Source organism: Drosophila eugracilis, unplaced genomic scaffold (genome assembly GCF_018153835.1).
Source record: "Drosophila eugracilis isolate 14026-0451.02 unplaced genomic scaffold, ASM1815383v1 contig_353, whole genome shotgun sequence".
Classification (NCBI taxonomy): Eukaryota; Metazoa; Arthropoda; class Insecta; order Diptera; family Drosophilidae; genus Drosophila; species Drosophila eugracilis.
The window spans coordinates 1,822,490-1,842,325 of record NW_024573209.1 but is presented as its reverse complement, the minus strand read 5'-3'; the positions used below and the strand labels follow the sequence as shown (position 1 = coordinate 1,842,325).

Below are 19,836 nucleotides of genomic sequence, written 5' to 3'. Positions count from 1 at the left end.
CAAAAATAAAAGACAACGAATTTAGGGCTTGCCTTTAGTTTTTATTTGGGCCTCTGTGCTAGACAGCATTTTATCTCTCAGAGCACATATATATTTTTTATATTTTTTGGCAAATTACACAGTTTGGTGGAAAACATTGGAAGAAACAGAAGCTGCTATTTTTATTGTCCATTTTTTCGGTTTGGCACGGTTTTTTTTTTTAGATAACATGGTGAATGAACCCACATGGCAGACGTGTATGTTTCTCGGATATATTTTTGCACATTTTCTTACTTTTCTCTATCGCTCACTCAGACTTTTCGACGTGTTTTGGCTTGGCTGTGCTTGCAACCGAAGTAATCGCAAAGTTTTCTGTCTGCTGCAAGTTTTTATCTCACAAAATTGGCGCATTAATGCGGCTAAAGAATGAACAAAGTTTTGAATAACTTGTTTTTGGACTTTAAGAAATAAAAATGTATTATCCGAATCGAACAAGTAGCAGCCAGAGTGTGAGGTATATTAAATGCCAAGCTTAATGCTCTAAATGCTAATGGAATGTGGTTCTCAATAATGCTGCACCTCAAATGTTTGTACGTATGTATGTTAGACTTTAGAATCACCTCAATTATTATTTATATTTTTTAGTCATAAACAAAAAGATTAATGCTAGTTATTAATGCTAGTAATTCTGTTTAAAATTCCTTAATACGAGTCATTAATTTTCCTTTCTTTTAGCGTTAACATTTTTTTATCCCTGACTTTTGCACGCCCTGAACCATTGGCCATTAAAAATAAAATCCGCTTCCTGGTAAATGACATGAAAACAATTCAAGCGAAGCTTCAATCACGTTAAGACCCCAAACCCAAAAAAAAACCCCAACTTGCAGGAAATTCATGCAAATGCAACCAACTGAGGAAGCATTCTTTAAAAGGCAAATTCAGGGAAAATGTCGAAAAAAGCCAAAATCAGAGGCCAAACAAATAAATAAATTGACCATTAAAATAATTGCTGTGCCTAAAATGCGTCTCGTTCGTGGCTTGTAACACGCTTTGCTTGTTGTTGTTATTTCTGTTGGGGCTGCAAATGTTGCAACAACTTGTCAAACATTTGAATTACAGTTACGAAACCAATAGCGATGCCAAATGACCGGCCCCTCGCATTTTACTTATTTTTTCATTGGCCAAATTTGGCTAAATTTAATGAAGCAATTAAATGTCTGTATAAAAAAAGTTATACACCAACAAACATTAAACATTTCAAATTGGAAATAGTCGTATTTGGAAGACTGGTTAGATGTTTGCCGCCGATACTGAAAATATTTTTATACCTGAGATTTTACGAGGCAGATTTTATTGGTTTAGGAACAAGGAAAATGTACTTTTGATTTTTTTAAAGCTACAAGGAATACCTTAAACTATTTTATTTTAATTTATTAAAAAATAAATAGCTTTCCTTTTCAGAATATTATCTTTCACATTTCCCAACAACGGTTACAGTTTTGCAGCCACTGGCGAAGTTGATTCGTAGAATTCTTACTAGACTTTCAATTAGTCACGCGCGCCCCAAACCCATTGAAGCATAAATCTAGACATTGTTGTACGAACAGACAGCCTGAAAGACTGCTTACTGGCAAACTGGCAAACTGACAGACTGGATGGCTGACTGCCTGACTGACAAAAAGACACATGGACGGACATTCTTCTGACCAAGTCAGCGAGGACTGCCGGGAGTCTGTCGCCTTTTTCCCAGCGTGGAAAGAAATATTTTAAGCTGTCAAATCGTTGACACACGCCTGTCGTTCCTATCCGTTTTCCGTGGCTATTGTTGTTGTAAATCACTCGATTAGTCTAATTGTTAAAATCCACGATGGGTTTTGGAAGAAACAAAAAGAAGCCTGGAAGTCCCAAAAGATTTTGTCGCCCATGAAATGGGGCGACAGACAAGGCAGTCAGACACACCAACGTCAATGTCAAGTTTCGTCTGAGGTCATAAATCGTGTTCTGTTTCGGTTGGCTTGGCATTGGGAAAAACACCAACAGAGGGAGATCTTTCTAATGTGTTTCTAAATAGTTGTGACAAATGCACAAGATATGTTCACAGCCAAATCACACAACACACTTAATTGTCGAGATAGCTAATTAGTGAACTTGTTTAGGGGGCAATTTATTGTGTCGATGTTTATTGAATGGGACAGACAGCAGCTGTTAGAAGTGCCTGGGAAAAGTCTGGGTAAGTAATGAAAAATATTAGGGAATAAAATTATACTAACATTGAAGTTTCATAATTCCTTTGTTCAAGAATTGCCAAGACAGCAACAGAAAAAGCAATGACTTTTACAATATTTCTGACAAGATGAAAATATTTTTTTGCACTCAAAATGTATGTTTTCTTTTGAGATAAAGAAACATTTTCCATATAAAAATTTCTTCAAAAGCCAACCCAAAAAATTAAACCTTTAAAAAATCAACACAAAAAAGAAAATGATTTTAAAAAATTCCTGACAAGCTGTAAATATTCTTTGTCATTCAAGCAAATCGGCGGAATGAGAGCGTGTAAATTTTGACACATGCCCCTCATTTGACTTGGTTTCCTCGGCATCCGCTTGTCCATATATGCTGGAAAATCATGGGAACCTATAAATTTTGTGGTCGTTGTCTGACCAAAAATGTAGTACATGCCTCAAAAATCCAAGCAGTTGACACATACATAGAGCAAAGTAGATGCCATAAAAGGTTTGGCATTTATGTATTTGGATTTAGCTTGGCAACTAGAAATAAGTATTGTCAGAATTAATTAAGTGAAGAGACCAATTTAAATACTTCTTTCTGTATAGAAGTTTTTCCCCCTTTTGTATGCAGAGACGTGCAGGAATTTATTAATAAACTTGGAGAGCAGCAACGCATGGCTGTCATAAATCTTTCATACTTTAAGGCATATGCAAAAACAATGTTTTTAATTTTAAATCACTTCCAGTCTGTGGAGATTGCTCCTCCTTTTTGGCTGCTTCTCGTTTTAATTAAGTGCACACTCAATGCCTTTGCCTTGGTCCGGGCCAGGGCATCTTTGTGTGCCGGAATGGTCCGGTCCCTCTTGGCATATGGCATGTGGTGTACGAAGTATATGGCAGTGAAGGAATTATATCAAAACATTGATATATCTGCTGGAAGATTCGAGTGTAAGCCGCACTTGAAATGTCACTTTGTGTCGGCTGATGCTAAACAGATGATATACATTTTCCGCTTTTTTATTTCTTGTTCGTTTTTAGCACATTTTTGGCCAATAGGGTCGATTGGAGAAGTGTGGATTTGATGGGATTCTACGCTCGGATGCACTTTGAAATTCCAATTAACACTATCGACGGACGATTAGCACCCAATCGAGATTTAAAGTTCCGCGGCAAGTGTGAAATAAAATATGGTAACAGACGCCTTCTGGGAGGTCTATGCTATTTTAATTGGGCAACTGTTTTAAATTTGTATTTAGAATCATTAAAGGGATAGTGTTTATGTGATTTTAAGAGACTAAAGAAGTTGCATTAATTTTATTTTGCTTTTATCTTTTTCAGAGCTAAAGGTTTTAAAGCCTTTTAAGTAACTTCAATCCTCCTAGATTGATTGTATTATCTTAGTTATGATTAAATATAAATTTTGGAATCGAGAATTTATTAAAATCTACATCGGAAATGAAAACCTATTTCCAGTTTCTCCATCAGAGAAAGTCTCTACGAAAATATCAACATGTAAGCCAATATGACTTAATCAAAACGCCATCAAAACCAATTTATGTTTGGCCATTTTGAGCATTAGAACTGAATAGGCATCAAACGGGTTTCACTTCCAGTCCGAACACCGAGAAGATCATATTTCAAAGTTCCAATGAGACAGACCAAGGCATATCCAGCGATGGATCATGGAGCTGGCGTTAAATCGCTTGTAAATGAGTGACAACTCAGCGGCTTAATTACAAACTGGATCACAGCTCGTCTGTCACAAGAGCTTAGCTCCAACAATTTTTGGATGGGTTAGATGTCAGCAGGGAAAGATGTTTGTTTGACTTACCTGCTTCAAATCCAATAAGATGGTCACATACTCGAACTGACGGCCACCCTGCAGTGTCGGTGATTGCCACCAGCCTTCTTCAAGTCCTGGGCCCGTCGAGATCAGCGACTGTATGGAACGCTGTTTGGCCCGATCCGAGGAATGGGCATTGCAGATGCCACACGGCTTGGCGCCGACCTGTTTGCAGTACTCCTCAGCTCCATTTTGACCACATGTGGCATTCACCGAGATCAGTGCCCGGGAGACCACATTAAACAGCGGTGGATAGAGGCCACTGGATGAGTAAAACTCTTCAGTTTTAAGCAATCGAAGGGCTGAAAGAGGTGAGATAGATATCTATATTAATATCAGTTTTACATTGGGATGCTAATTATATTTTAATTTCTTCCAAAAATGTTGAGAATAATATTTATTTGTTTGCTAGTTAGATGCCAATTCGCAATCTTTTCGTCAAATTCGATCTGATTGGCCTTTATCAAATCTCTGCTTTATTTAACATCCTTGTCAGCCTCAGAGAAACTATATATAACATGAAATTCTTTGATGCCATTAACTAGCCTAATCAGGGATTCCTCAACGCGAACGACATTGGCGGCTCGCACTTGCATTTCCAGAGCATTCATTTTGATTTGGGTGTTTTGGGTCAATTGAGATTTATTTTCTGGGGAAGCCAGACGCAGAGTTTCTTCAAAGTTAGCCAACATGCTGCCAACGTCGACCTTCGGCTGGGTTCGGTACGACTTCAATATAACTTCCTTCAATAGGGAATTGTTGCCGACGCTGGCCATTTTGCTCCTTCTCCTAAATTTCGTTGGCTACTTAAAATCTTTAAATTTAATGGTTAAATAGTAACGAAATATTTCTTAAGAATTATTCCTTAAGCCTTAAGTCCTTAACTGTCTTGAACAGAAAGCCACTTAAATATTCGTACTTAAACTTGCTTTGAATTCAACTGAAAATGAGAGATAAATCAAAAATCGATTAATAAGACGCTTTACTTAAGTTCGAAACAAATCAAAAGCGCTTTACTTTCAATCAATGCCCGGACATCAGCTCTATTATTCAAATTCTGACAGTTTTTCCCAGGCCAATCAATTAAATTGCTCAAACCGAACAAGTCGAGAACAAGCCCTCAAGACAACATTGCCAATAAATCACCTACTTCGGGGCAGCTGCTCTGGACTGCTGTGAACTTTGTGCCACGGGCAATATTGATTGCTTGACTTGGCTGGGCTTGGATTGCATGAAAAATGTACAAGTATCTCACGGGTAACTCACGCAGATAACCAAAAGCTGGACCAACTTTCGAGATAAACTTTATCGCTGACCAACAAACAGCAGCCTGCAGTTTCTGTTGTAGTTTGTAGTTTGGAGCCCAGATGTTGACCTGGTATGCCATTTGCATGTTATGGTAGCTCCAAATTGCAGTCTGCTGCTGTTTGCAGTTGTTTCCTTTTGCTGCCCAGCTTTTTTTTGGCAATTGTCAACACAAAACTTTTGCGAACAAGACAAAAATGTTGACGTAATTGCAGGAAAATGGCATATAAGTTATAGGGAAGGATCAACAGCAAAGTTTTCGGGGCGAATGAGAAAAGTTTTGACCTAGAAACTTGAATCTGAAGTTTTGAATGGGTTAAGTGAAGGATAAAAAAGCAATGAATTAGACTTAAACCTTTTAAAACTAAGTAGACACTAGATAAATATAAGAAGGTTAGGTTTTGAAATTCTCTTTTATGAATCTCTAAAAATATCTTTTTAAATAAAAATCTTTACCTTCATGCCAATCTAAGCTTTCAAAAGACTTTTTAATAGAGTATAAATATTTTTAGTTTTTTTTTGCCGTTCAATTTGTCAAGACATTTAATCAGCAATAGTTTTCTCACTTAAGCTGTCAGCAGTGGAAAACGTGAATATATTTGAGTGGAGGTTGGGAGGGAGTCCCAGTCATAACTCCGAATAGCCGTTGAAAAGGCCAATTCCGGCCCCAAGTCTCGAGTTATTTAACGTTTTTCTTTTTTTCCCGCTTTTGGCTACCGCAAATTTGTCATTTGTCAAAAACATTTAAATGCCATTTGCCGGTTTCCTCTTGAGTTGGGCGATTTTGACAGCTGTCGATAAGTTTTTCTTTCACGCTTTTAACACTTTGTGCCTGAACTTTGCCCAGAGCAATGTTTCTTGTTGCTCTTTTTCGCTTTGACTTCAAAGACATTTGTTTGGATCGCTTTAAATCAATTTTTTAGGCAAGGCCTGGTTTCCTCAGTTTTTCCGAAGTGAAAGTGATACTCTCACAACTATATTTCAGATTATTATTGGCTGGCATGTCTGGTGTCAATTATTGATGATGGTGGAATTAGTTTTTCGGACTTATTTAGTTGTGAATAAAGCCAAGTTTATATGGATTTTGTAAAATTAATTGGCTGACATGAACGGGAAATGTGTTTAAAATGAGTTTATAGGACAATCGTGTTTTAGTCATCCAACAAAATTTGTATTTTAGCTCTTTAGTTTAGTTTTGACTCAATCCTCAATTTGCTCATCAAACTTGTTAAAATTCCTGGTAATATTCCTTACAACATAAGGGGCTCTCTTTTAAGAAAGTTTCATTTTTTTTAAGAGCTTCTCCACCCTTTTTCATTTTATACATACATCATCTTTCATACCCATAATTTTCGTTCTCAACTCCTTTTCATTGTCGCCTTATTTATAATTAAGCCGTTTACCGAAAGGACCGCAGAAAGTTATTAATATAAAAGTTATCCACATTTTGATTACTTTTCTGACCATAATGTTATTTCTCACCAACCTCCATTTTCTTTCGTTATCGAGCTGTCAAAATCAAGTTTGCTTTTCGTTTTTTTTTTTACTCTTTGTAACATTTTTATATGCACTTCTCCCATTACCTAAAATCATTATTTATATGCAAGTTTAACCCAATTTGGATATGCAAAACAGTGGGCAGAATTGATTGGACAGGAGAATTTCCCTCTGACAGGAAGAACTCCAATTGCCAACTAACTGGAGATTACCTTAACAGCCATCTTGTCTACTCCAGCAATTGGTTAATTTCCATTGCCATCTTTGAAGTTGCATTGCAATTGCAACGACTTAATAAGCAGCTGGAAAAAGAGGAGATGGAGATGCCAGTTCCTCTGTAATTTTTGCCTCCAGCTGTCTGTTTGTGTGCATAATTGGCCAGAAGGAAAACAAGAATGGCAGGCACTGGGACTGGGACTGGGTAGACCCCATGGGGCAAAGATAGCCAAATCCCCAGAGGCCTGTCCAAAAATAGTGAAAATATTTCTCTACCATGTGCGCCACGTCGATGCGATGGAAATGCAGAACAGTGAAATGCTTTTAAACAGAAAATAGTTCAGTAAAGAATACACCTGAAAATGATTTACTTACCTTGTCCTTTCACTGTCTATAAGAATTTATAATTACCCAAGATTGTCTTTAAATAGTAAAAAGTACTTATAAACCTGAAAACGCAGCCTTAGGTTGTTGATTGACTAAGCTTTCTTACAGAAAATGACAGTTAGAGGTGGGTTAAAATCGATATATGTTACATACATATAATATATTCGATATTTACAAATTTCTCTTTTTATCAATGTTTCCACAAACCACAGTTTTTTAAATAATGAAATATAATAATAAAGGTGCATCGATTTTATATTTAACATCGGTGAAATGTAATTTTGAGAGACAATCATTCCAAGATTATCATTTCTGCTCAATGAAAAATGTACACTTCGCCAAACTTGGTCACACCGAAAAGGGAAACTGCATACATACATAAATATATACATAGCTCCTCGGCCACAATTTCCCCCTAATTGCATCACCCACACATCGCGCTTGTTGTTGTGAGTCATCCAAACAACAACGGACACCATTGAGTGGCAGCTACCAGTCTTCAATACCAAATCAAGCATTACTTGCATAACCCAGCGGAGTCATCGACCACATTGTCCCATGATGATGAACATCATCATTGTGAACGTCGGACAGACCAGACCAGACCAGACCTGGCATGGATAAATATTTTTCTAAAAAACACAACTCGAACATGGATCCAAGAACACGGGACTTGGATGCCTCTTGAAGACGTCAGGAAAAGTCGGTAGCCGAATAGAGAAAGAGGTTGGTATTGGGTACTGGTACTGGACAGACAGAGCATGTGTTCTTCTCACCATCATCGGTCAGCAGCTTTTTAAGCACCCACTGACGGGACCCAACAAGAACTCAGCATCCGTCTGGCACCCAAGTCATCCAACCATCCATCTAGCCAACCGTGAGTCCATGTCCATGTCCAACCCATCCAATCTTAACCCGTTCGGTTCCCACTGTTTCCCGGCTTTTAACGCTGCGCTGCACTGATGCATGACCGAACATCTTCAGTTCTGGTCAGTTTGGTGCTCCTTCTACTCCATGCTCCCCCTCTCCACCCATATTTATTTCTTTTCTTGGAAATCTGTTGACGCAACGCGGCAAGAGAACCCCATGTCCATCGTCTTGTTTGTCAGTTGTTGGTTTGTTAGCCAGTCTTGTTTATTTTCAATAAATATTTGACATTTGTCTATGCATTTTTCCCGAACCTTAGAGGACAAGTCAAGCGTTTGGCTGCCAACACCGACCGGGTACATTAATTTTTCAAGTACCTTAAAAACACAGTTCCCTCCCTTCTGCCCAAAAGATAGTCATCTCTTTTTCTTTTAGAACCCGCCCATCGAGAGTCGTAAAAGTTTGACTGAAATTGTCACCTGACACAGACCAGGTGAAAAGTTCTTAAGCCCTGCAGTTGTGCAGTTGCATTCCCCTTTCATCTCTGCGGATGTTTGATTTGAACTTTGGTTGCGAAAGGAAAGGAAATTGTTTACCACAAACTTAGTACGTGTGAAATTCCCCATGAAGTGTTGACACATTCGAATTTGATCTAATTTTTAAAAATATCGAAAGAACAGTGAATGCTCAGTGCAGTGAGCTAATGAAAAAGGGTCAATGAGCATGTTGTGTATGTAGTTCATATTAACCGAAATGTTTATAATGAAACTGTAGGATACAGTTTGTACAGTTCTAATTCTAAAAATTTTAAACTTATAGCGAACATTTCTTTATCTAACTCATTAATGTTTGAGAATGATTTTTTTTCGTAATATTTGGCTGCCCAATCTGCCCAATTTCCGGACAACCATTAAACATTTTGGCTCTTAATTAAGCGACTGGTTTCGCCCGAGTGCCAAAAAGACTGGCAACTTTTTATCTAATCGGGAATCAGAATTGTGTAAGCTAGCAGCAAAATTTTTTCGTGTATCGGTTAACTTAATAATTTAATAAGCCGCACGAAATCATGAAAATGCTTGAGACTCGAGCTTGAACTCACCTTCGATGCACTTGTACTGAGATAATTATCACGATTTATGAGTCAAAAGACTCTTATCTGCCACTTGCAATCGGTGCACGAAAAGGCGTCGAAAGGCCCATTCGGCCATTAGCCAAAAAGCATTGCCGCCATTTAGATGGGAAAGGTGGACAAATGGTCCCCACCGTGTGTTTGCCAATCACTCGAAATGCATTTTCAAGCTTCGTTTTCCCAAGTCAATGTTTGTTCCACGTTGTGTTAACCAACACTGCTCCGAATGCTGCACATACGCAAACTGGAGATCGGTTTGGTTTTTGAGGTTTTTGGTATTTTGGGGCTTATGTGGTCTCCTCTCCATATCGCACTCATTAGTTACGTCTGAGTGGGTTTTGGGTGAGCTTTCTGATATTGGATATCACCGCTAAAGCCCCACGAGGAGACACGAGTCGCCCACACTTCTCTGCTCAGGAGGTTGGTTTTTTGGAATCACTTTCAGATTTTTTCTTGTGCACTGTTAATTTGTCATTAGCTGTCAGATTTTATTAATAACTTGGCTGGTTTTTATTTCGTTTCATTGTACTGTGTCCAGGCAAAGGCGCGAGTCGCATAATAAGTAATGTCATAATTAAATTTATAAGGTCTGAGTCATCTTCTCCCAAAGCGGACAGGGACTGACAAGTTGTGTCGCCGACATTGTCGTTTGTCTAGACAGACTGAGATTATGTCTGTCGCTGGGCCAGGGCTATAGGAAAAGCCAAGTGCAGAAAAAGGGAAACTACAGGAAGTCGAGGTGGAGTTGTGGCATTCTTTGGGTGCACAAAAAAGGAAATAAGATATGATTTAAGTAAGCCAGATGATGTCTGTTTATTATTGGATATACCTTTAGATTGTTATATATATATGTATATTTTTAATTTTAGAGTAAATAAACATTAGTTTAATATTCTTTATTGACCTTCAAATGCTAGTTCCTGTTAAAAGAAACCTTTTTAGAAGAGCATTTTCCTCCGAATTCGTTCTTTGATAACTAACCGCTTTAAATATCCTTTAACCGATTTTATTAGACAACCCATATAACTTCATTACGGCATGTTAAATGGCACGTTGTCTGTTTTAACGACCTAACCGGCTGTTAAATCAAACATTAACTGGGTCGTCCGGTCATCCGCAGGCATTGAGTGCTGTTAATTCCAAATGGCAGCCATTAATGGCACACGCTGTTTGCGATCGGCAATAAACAAATCATTTACCCGCAAGAGAGCTGTCCCATTCGAGTTTTTAGTTTTCGTTTTTTTAATAAAAACATTGAAACGCCCCGAATCGATGTTTTTGGACAAACTTCAATAAATCTCCTGGTGACCAAAACGGGTTGGCTGCCAACCTTCCTGGCAATCAGAGTTGACTTGTAAACTATTTAATTAGCACATGGTCCGTAAGCGTGTTAGTTTTGGTTGTAAAAAGGCGCCGACCGAAGTCAATGGGGAAGTCAACCCACGATCGCGCTGCAGGCGCCATTTGAGCCATTTGATGGCGCCGCCGCCGTTTTGGCCACCAACTAAAGTTGGCCAATTGTTAGGCTCCTTTACGTTGGCCATACGAGGAGCTGGTTAATTGTTCGTCCATTGAGGAGATTGCATTAATTTCGCTTGTTTACGTTGCATGTCGCCTGGCGCTGATGATGATGATGATTCGTATCTCTCTCATTTTGACTACAAATTTTTATCGCCTTGTCGCCGTCTTACTCATCTAACCAGTTTCGAGCCGAAGTTGTTTTTTGTATTATTGCCATTTGATAAGCCTTTATCCTGTGTCGCGTCTCTGCGTCACAAAAAATGTTGCTATTTGAGTGGCAATTAAAGATTTTATTGAACAAGCTGCTGTGGAATTAACTCCTAAGACGAATGCCAAAATGCTTGAGAAATTTCCAAGCCAAATTGAGTGGAGTAACTGTTAAGCCGATGCGACTTTGATTATTAAACTAACAATTTTGGTTAAGCCAATTGCGAGTTGCAAATCCCATGTGGTTACGTTTGCAAATTATTGAAAAAGTCAAAAAATGTTGAAGGATATAAAAAAGTTAATAGGAACTTAAAGACTTCAAACTAGTTAAAGTTAAGCCATTAATTTTTAGTGCCTATAATATTTTTATGTATCTACATTTTTATCAAAAAGTGACTTTAAACATGCCATAATTTATAATTTCATTTTATTCCTGACATTTATGAGACTTAAAAATTCATTCCAAAGCAAATAATTTATAAAACTGATTGATTTGCGGTTTAATTGCTTTGTTTGCTTGCACACGGAAAGTCCGCATTAATTTCCTACAAAAATTTGGCAATCAACTGAAAGCTCATAAATATTATTTCAAGGATACCGAAAAATATAAACCGCAATACAATTATGACAAACAGACAGCAGTACAAATATTTTTAAGGTAAACTCGAATGTTCATTTGAGAAATGGCAATAACTGGTTTAAAGCAACAAATAGCCTTCGAGTCGCATTAATTAAGCAATTTGTCAGGCGTCGTGTCGCGACGAGTCGGTTAGCTTTTCTGATCCCAATCCCCAAAAGGCTCCAATATCTCAATGAAACGGATCGGATTCTCCCGGCCACTTTGCATGCGATGTGTCAATTTCTCATTGACTGGACTTGGCCAGCGTTATTTAGAACACTAATCAATGGCTGTGCCAAAATGTTTCAATTCTCTCGAGCTGTCAGGGGCTGTAAGCCAAGAAGACAAGCCGCCAACGGCAGTCGACAGCCAGGGACTTGAACCCGAACCCGAATCCAAATCCAAGTCCCAAACCTGAACCTGATCTTCTAGGATTCCGGGTCTTAGCGTGTGTTGGCAACGCGTGTCTGCAGACAATTTGTTTTGTCGTTTCATTAGTATTTTCTCAGACTCCATCTGGGATGTTGGCATTTGAAATGAGTGTGGAAAACGTATTTTCCAGGCAGTTCATTCCTCAAGTGTTTTGCACAAAAATCCCAGTGGGCGTTACCGCAATTTTCAGGTGGATGCCCCAAACATTTTCACACTCTACGCGTGACTCATGTTCAGAGGCACGTTTCGGCAGCTGTCTGTCTGTCAGTTTGGTTCCCCCCTACAAATATGCCCATTTTCTCCATGGCCGGAACCTAGTCTGCTGATGGATGAGCCACCGTTGCGCCTTCACTCGTCGTCTACCACATTCAAAATAGATTGGCGAAAACTTGTCGGCGCATTTGTAAGTGCACATAAGATACAGACAAGTGACACTGAATATACAACAAAAGATGCTTGTGGAGGTTGCCTGGGTGTCACTCAGATAAATAAATCAGAGTTTTAAGGGATTTACCAAGCCTCAGGTTATTGATCTAACGAACAGGATTGTATTATATGAGCATTTCCCAAAAATATTCACTTCCTTAAGGTGTTTATACTTTATCAATCCACTGGGTGGTCCTAGCTGCATTTATAAAACTACACCCCATGCAAACGCACTGCAAAAGATGTAGACCCCATGAATATCACCCACAGAAGCTAATTTTTAATGCAGCTTTCATCAGAAAGATTATTTAAGGGGAAAGCACCCAAAACCACCTCAAAAAAGCCTTTTTTAAACATTTACTTTCACGGACGGGAGAAGAACTTCTTTTAACGCGAACATAAAGCATAATTAGTCCAAGAAACTGACAGCTCACCCCGACTTATCCCCATAATATTTACACAACACTTTCAAGTGTTTTTCCCGCAGTTCCGTTTAGAAGAGATTCCAGCAAAAGAAAGCAGGGATTTCCCTTCCCAGAAACGAAAAGCGTTTCATCTCTGCCAAAGTTCTTGGGAGTGTGAATTAAGATTTCATGTGGGGGAGGAAGTTGAATGTGTTGACATGCAGAGGGGCATGGTATTGATATATTTGCCACGACATAAGGTCATTAGGTTCGCCGCTACAAGAAACAGGTAGAAATGGAAAACCGATATGGGTAACTTCAGGGGATATCGTATATGTGTTTAGCTTATCACAGGCATCGCAAACTGATACTCTTTTCCAGACGGAGGAGTCTTGCTCAGGGAGGCCATGAAGGCATTTATCAATGAAGTTCAATGACAGTTGCCGTGGCATTCGATCAACGATCGTTTATCAGACTCGAAAATATTGACAAACAGTCTGATAAAGATACAGGTTCCTCCCAACGGAGGTTATAACATATCTCACCAGGCGGAACATGAAAATTTTTCAGTCAACCTGTTGATCAGTCGGGGATATACTCGTACATATGCCATTCGTTGACACTCCGATAATGTTGAGATGGGTAAGGTAGTGAGTTTGGTAGGTGCAGAACGATTTTTGGTATTTTAGGAAGAAAGTTCTGATAACTTAAGGTCTGATTTGTTAAATTTATAACACATGTTACCTTATTTCATTAATAGAGCTATCAAAACATAGTCTCAAGATAAATTTATTCCAAAAGATAAATAATCAAAACAACATATTCAAATTTTAAACAACATCAGTTTCCTGTTTCTTAGAAATGCAGACTCTAAGTTATGATTACTTTATTGATTTATTCACTACTTAAGAAACCATAACTTTTAGCGTTTTCATTTTAATTTAGTTACTAAACAAGCTGCAGCTGTTTTCCCCTCCCCCAAACTCCCTTTTCAGACTGACCCACATTTTAACCAGAAGAAAACAATCTGAAAACTAGAAACAATTTATTCGCTCGCCCATCTTCGTCTTCTTATCTCAAGTGTCTGCACTAACGAGCTTCGAATTTGTTATACACTCCGTGCAAGGCATAGACCCTGGGCTTCCTATACCCAATCCCAATTCCAACTCCCCTACCCATTCCCATTCCCATGACCATCCTATCTAGCATTTGCTGACCCACCAACGTGTGACTGCACATCAACAGCCGCTGACCCGTTAAATGTTCCGGTGGCCGTCATCATTCTATTCCCACTGTGGTTGTTGGTTTTATCCCGGGTTTTCCGACGACGTCGCCGACTCGCAGACGGCGTCAATGTCTTATCAAAACTTGGTCTATAACATTAATTTATGACCAATGCAAACACAGGAGAGTAGACTTCTTTTTTTTTTTTTTTTTTGGGTAGACCACTTCAAAGTCCCTCGAGCTGTGTTCTTTTTCTTGTTTTTAGGGTAATATCGAAAATCTCTGACCAACAATTAAGTTTCCGAAGAGTAATGCTCTCCACTTGTGTAAACTGGGAAACGTTTTGATTCGCTCATGTTGATATAGGAGTTCTGAGGAGAGTTTCCATAGATCATTTGTGGCGTCTGTTGGTCAGCCGAGGTTGGTGTTAAACTTCCTTTTGTTTGGTCCACAGAAATGTTTGTTTACAAACGCCGCCTCCCAGTTTTTCCTATTCCCCCGAATATGTTTACATGCGGAGTTTGTGTGTTCCGTTTTGTTGTGGTCTATAAAACTATTTTAATGGGTCTTCAACTCCAGTTTTATGCTGCTGGAGTGCTCGATTGCTTCAAAAGACTGTGGCAGAATTATTTGAAAGATATATTAAGTTTCAATATCGAATTACCCGAAGAGCAAGAACAATGCTCCACGGTCCATTGTTCGAATTTAATGAGTTCAACAATTGTTTTCCCATCGCTCTTCGTTTTGTTGTTTCTGTTAAGTTTTGACATGTGTTGATTGGAAAAGGGGAGTCTTTTTGTTGAGTGTAGGCCCACAACCAACGAAAGTTGAATTTTTTAGCTGGCCAGCTGCCCGGTGCATCCATCATTTTGTGCATTTCCGTTAAGACAGCGCAAATTATTGCCCCGGCCAGGTGTTACTCCGTCGATCTATAAAGTGCATTTAAATAAATTATCACAACAAAGGGCAGAGTGGAGAACAAAGGAAGGGGGGCTAGGAATGAATGCAGGTGAGAATGAGAGATTTATAAACGATAAACAAGTCTGAGTTACAAAGGGAAGACTTCGTAGCCAAAGAATCATGATGAAAAAAAACAGGGAATTCGGCTAAAAATTCTTTCATCAGTTCTATCATAAATTCTGGTCAAATATTTTCCATCTTAAGACATCATTTCGTTGAAATACCCTTCCCCATCATTTAAGTACATTAGTTTCATCATAAATGTATATTTTTGTTTTCCCCACAAACTCTCTTGGCCAACTCCTTTGGGCCACTTCAAGTTCAATACTTTTGCTTTTCACGCTTCGCTCGCAGGCAATAGGAAAGCCACCATAAAGCAGACAAAGTTCACTCAACTCTTACAAACTTCACATGTCAATAAAAAATTAAAAACAAATAAAACTCAATGACAACAGGCAGCAGCTCCAGCAGCAGAAGCAGCAGTTGATCGCCTAGCATTTTCCCACAAATCTAAATTTCCAGAAGCAGTCGCAGCCGAAGAGAACTGAAGTGCGCTTTTCATCTCCTAAGCATTGTGTAATGCAGTTAACAAGAAACAAACAAAAAATAAAGCAAGGCGAAACGAAACCAAATGAAATGATCTAAAGGTAAAGAAAAAGGGGAGGCAAAAATCAATGAAGAATGCATTTTCTCAAACACCTTTCGATCGACAGCGAAAAGCAAACAGCAGCTGGATATGAGTTGGCCGTGACTTATGGCTACCAGTGTAAAGAATGTATCCACAAGATACTTAATGAGCTGATAAAGTGTACGTGTTTGTCCAAGTATCTCGCTGCTTGATTGGAAAACAACCCGACAATCCCACAAACCATTCGTATCTTTTAGATCTCTGGCCGAGTATTTGTATCTGTGACCCATTTCGCCATTGGGGAAACTTTCGTTTTCTCTAATCCAAACAAGCCAATCAATCAATTAATGCCAATCGTCTCGTTCGGGCGTTATAAATACGACTTAACTGGGCTATAATTTGCCCGATCAATTCGCATTTATGTCTTCAAGGCTTTGTCGTTGAAAAGTGTTTCAATGCATCGATTTACAATCGAATGATTTAGAATTGATTTGCAATCATTATGGCATCAGGAAATCAATTAACTTGAAATGCATGTTGAAAAGTTGCCTCAAGCTGGTTGTTTTTTAATTGTTGTTTCCCAGTTGGTAAACATTTTCCTGAAGTTCCAGCTTAGAGATCAGTTTGAAAAGAGAATTTTAATTTCTTTTTGGTCTTTCTAACATTCTTTTCTCACACATAATATTAGTTCTTATCTTTCTGGGCTAATCATCAGCAATTCCATATTAACCACACTATGGCATTAAGAAGTGATTATCATAAGACAGCTTTTAAATGAAATGTATCCAAACATTTCCACACGCAACTTGGAAGCAGAACCAATTTGCCTTGGCTGTGTTGTTTTCCAAAACAAATTTTAACGACACAAAACCGTAGAAGAAGTAGACACAGTAAGCCACTTAAGTTTTATAACCATGACGTTGGCGAAGATATTTTAATAAACCCTTTTTCTATGGCCATGTGTGTGGGTTCTGGGTTCTTTCCTTGCTTCATTGGTTGGAAAACATATGTTGCTATTAGCGCGTGAGGCATTCCAGAAGGCGGTATATGCCACGCATGCCTCCATCAATTATCCTCTCCGGGGACGACCGACCTAACAATCGACCATTGTTGCTGCCGCCTAGTTACGGCATCTTGTGCACTTCACCTTCCACAGAGCCTCTCGGAATCGACCGCAATTACACACCAGAACCAGAGACCCCGGCGCTATTGTTGTCCTCAATCTGGTGTTCCCTCTCTGAGCAGTTCGGGGTCATGTGTTCCACAAACAAATGCCCAGAAGTGCCCAGGGACCCGAACACACACACGCTCCGGGGACAATCTCCAAGGGTTACATAGAACATCTAGCCATACAAAAAACATGCGCATATTGTATTTCTATTCATCTTTGTTGATCGCCTTTGTTCGCCATGTTTATCGGTTCAATTGCTTTACCAATTGTTGAACGAAGGTAGGATTGTAATTTGTTTAAAGGTTTATGTTATTATTAATTTTAATGAGAAATGTCAGGGGGCTAGGAATTATCCTTAGGATTCTGACTTCTACTTACAGATATGCCTTATTAAGCATTTTAATAATCACAAATATTCAATTTTTATACTAAGCTTAACACATTTCCAAGACAATACACACCTCTGTACACTTTTTAAGTGTTTCCCCAACTAACCAGAGTTCACAATGCCATAACCAGAGATCTATCATCTCATAGTTGGTTAGAGCCGCCGACTAGGCGATTCATATTCCTAATAGGCAAAGTTCACATAACAAAAAGCCAAGTCTCTTTTTTTTCCAGCTAACAACTAACAACAAAGGCAACACAAGGCCAGGGCAACTATGTGCCAACAGGCAAAGACCTGGGCGACAACCACTGCAACATTGCCGGACCATAACTGGACCTCTCACGTAATAACGTATAGAATTTCAAAAAAAAAGAGCAGCTCAAGAAAATTAAAGAATCTCTTCCTCCTGTCACAACTTTCACATGAAAGTTCTTTCAACTTGAGCGGCCAAATATGGCAGAAACACGATCAGCGACCAGGAAACTGAAGGCGAGCAATGCGAGCAACTTCTGGTGCTGCACAATCGATCAGGGAACCATATTTAGAAGACCCCCATCTTTAGTTATAGACATTTACCTCCTCCGCCTCCGCCTCCGCCTCCTCCTCCAGATTTCTGCAATTTTCCGTTGCGACGACGCTGTGGTGGCTTCTTCTTGGTGACGGATTCCGAGGAGGCATTAGCCAACATCGATTCCGAGTCGGCAATGTTACTTTCAATGAGCAGGCCACTTTTGGTTTTGTGCCGCCTTGATGATTGGCCCGGAGACTTCTTCTTCTTCTCTGGAGTGGCTATAATACGTGCTCCTGACCAGGACACGATGTTCTGCTGGACTTCCAAGGAGGTATCGTTGAGTTGTAGCTTATATTCCTGCAGATGCTTGGCACTGGAAAATCCTGGCAATCGTTTTCGTTGCTTTTTAGCTTGGCAATGGATGACCAACAGGATGAGGATTAGGCAAAAAGGCCACTTTATGAAATTTTCGATTTTCATGGTGAACCAACTAAATACACAGCGCGATCACTAAAGACACATTTTAATCCGTTCGACTTTGAACTTGGATATAATTTCTCTGCTCTTTTAATAAAAACCTCTTGAGATGCAGCCACTTATTTCTTGGTATTTTCATTCATAATCTTTTTATTTTCACTGCACGGATTGTTCTTTCTTTTTTTTCAAATCATTTACGATTTCCGCTCGAGTATTTTTTCTTTCACTTTTTTACGCATTTGCTCTTGCGAATCTTGCACTTTATTTTGCTTTATTTTGCATAGACTTTTTGCTACTTCAACATTTTTGCGCTATTTAATTTTATTTTTGTTTCAGACGCATTTCCCACTTTCCTGCTCAGCGACAAGCAAACATTTTTCTCGCCAGCTATTTTTGTATCCTCGTCGTCGAAGTGAAGTACAAAAAATGACAAAAAAAATTATTTAGAACCCCGAAACGTTCGATCTGGCGTTGCAGGGGGAAAACTCGGAAATGGCATACAGAAAGAAAATTCGCATTCACTTATTTATTAGCAGCGGCTTATCGCATAATTGCCGTTTAATTTTATGACACATAAATAAATCGCCCAGAGCAGCGGCCGCACTATTCGATGAGGGGCACTATCATCTAGAATTCACCCATTTCACAGCACTCGAGACCCGTCGCGTGTCTTGCTTCCTACGCAAACGACCGTCAAACATCAACTGATCGCAGAGAGTTGCACTTCAGGCCAGAGCCGTGAGTGAGTGGACTTTGTGGATCGCATTCGGCATGCTGTTCCTTCCAAGGCAGTTTCTTCAGGAAATTAAGATTAAATATCTTTTAAAATGTTACCATTAAATATTTAAATATTATTTATACAAAAATTTATTATTTTAGCTATATCTTTTGTAGACGAGCAATGCAAGGAAGTCGGAAAACAATTCCGACAACATTTTCAAAAGAGTACATAGACTAGAGGAAGTTGCACTGACCTTCTGGGAAATCTAACACCTTGGTATGTGTTATGGTTCCTAATTAGGAACTTTATTGATCTTGGCCGACCATAAACTGGGAGACCTTTTGGGCTAGCTGAGTTTTGAAACCTCTTTGCCGACTAAGGAAAGAAGGCTTCCTAAAAAGCAAGGACAGAGACGATATTTTAGGAGTCCGGATTTTAGAATTTTCGCTCATTGCAGACTTAGCAGATTTTTGTGATTATTTGATGGTCTTATTTATAAATTAATATATATATATTTTCCAGAAATAAAATCAGACTAAACTTATATTTATATTTTGCATTTTCAAAGTTCATTGCCGGCTTATCACCTGATCCGTTAAAATCTTTATCAGAGCTGGTTACGATCCACAAAAGCGAATTTCTCTTCCACTAAAATCCCGCTCTCTTTGGCCCTTTTCCGTAACCTCTCTTAAAATC

At 38.9% G+C, this 19,836-nt stretch overlaps 1 protein-coding gene across 1 annotated transcript in view; it reads right to left on the bottom strand.

Annotated features, from left to right (window-relative positions):
• LOC108105822 (laminin subunit alpha-1) overlaps positions 1 to 19,104 on the bottom strand; it is a 65,019-nt gene extending 45,915 nt beyond the window's left edge. The window contains 2 exon segments of the mRNA XM_017212563.2: positions 4,039 to 4,352; positions 18,008 to 19,104. Coding sequence (XP_017068052.2) covers positions 4,039 to 4,352; positions 18,008 to 18,422 — 729 coding nt within the window. The 5' untranslated portion in view covers positions 18,423 to 19,104.
• Between the last annotated feature and the right edge of the window lie 732 nt (positions 19,105 to 19,836).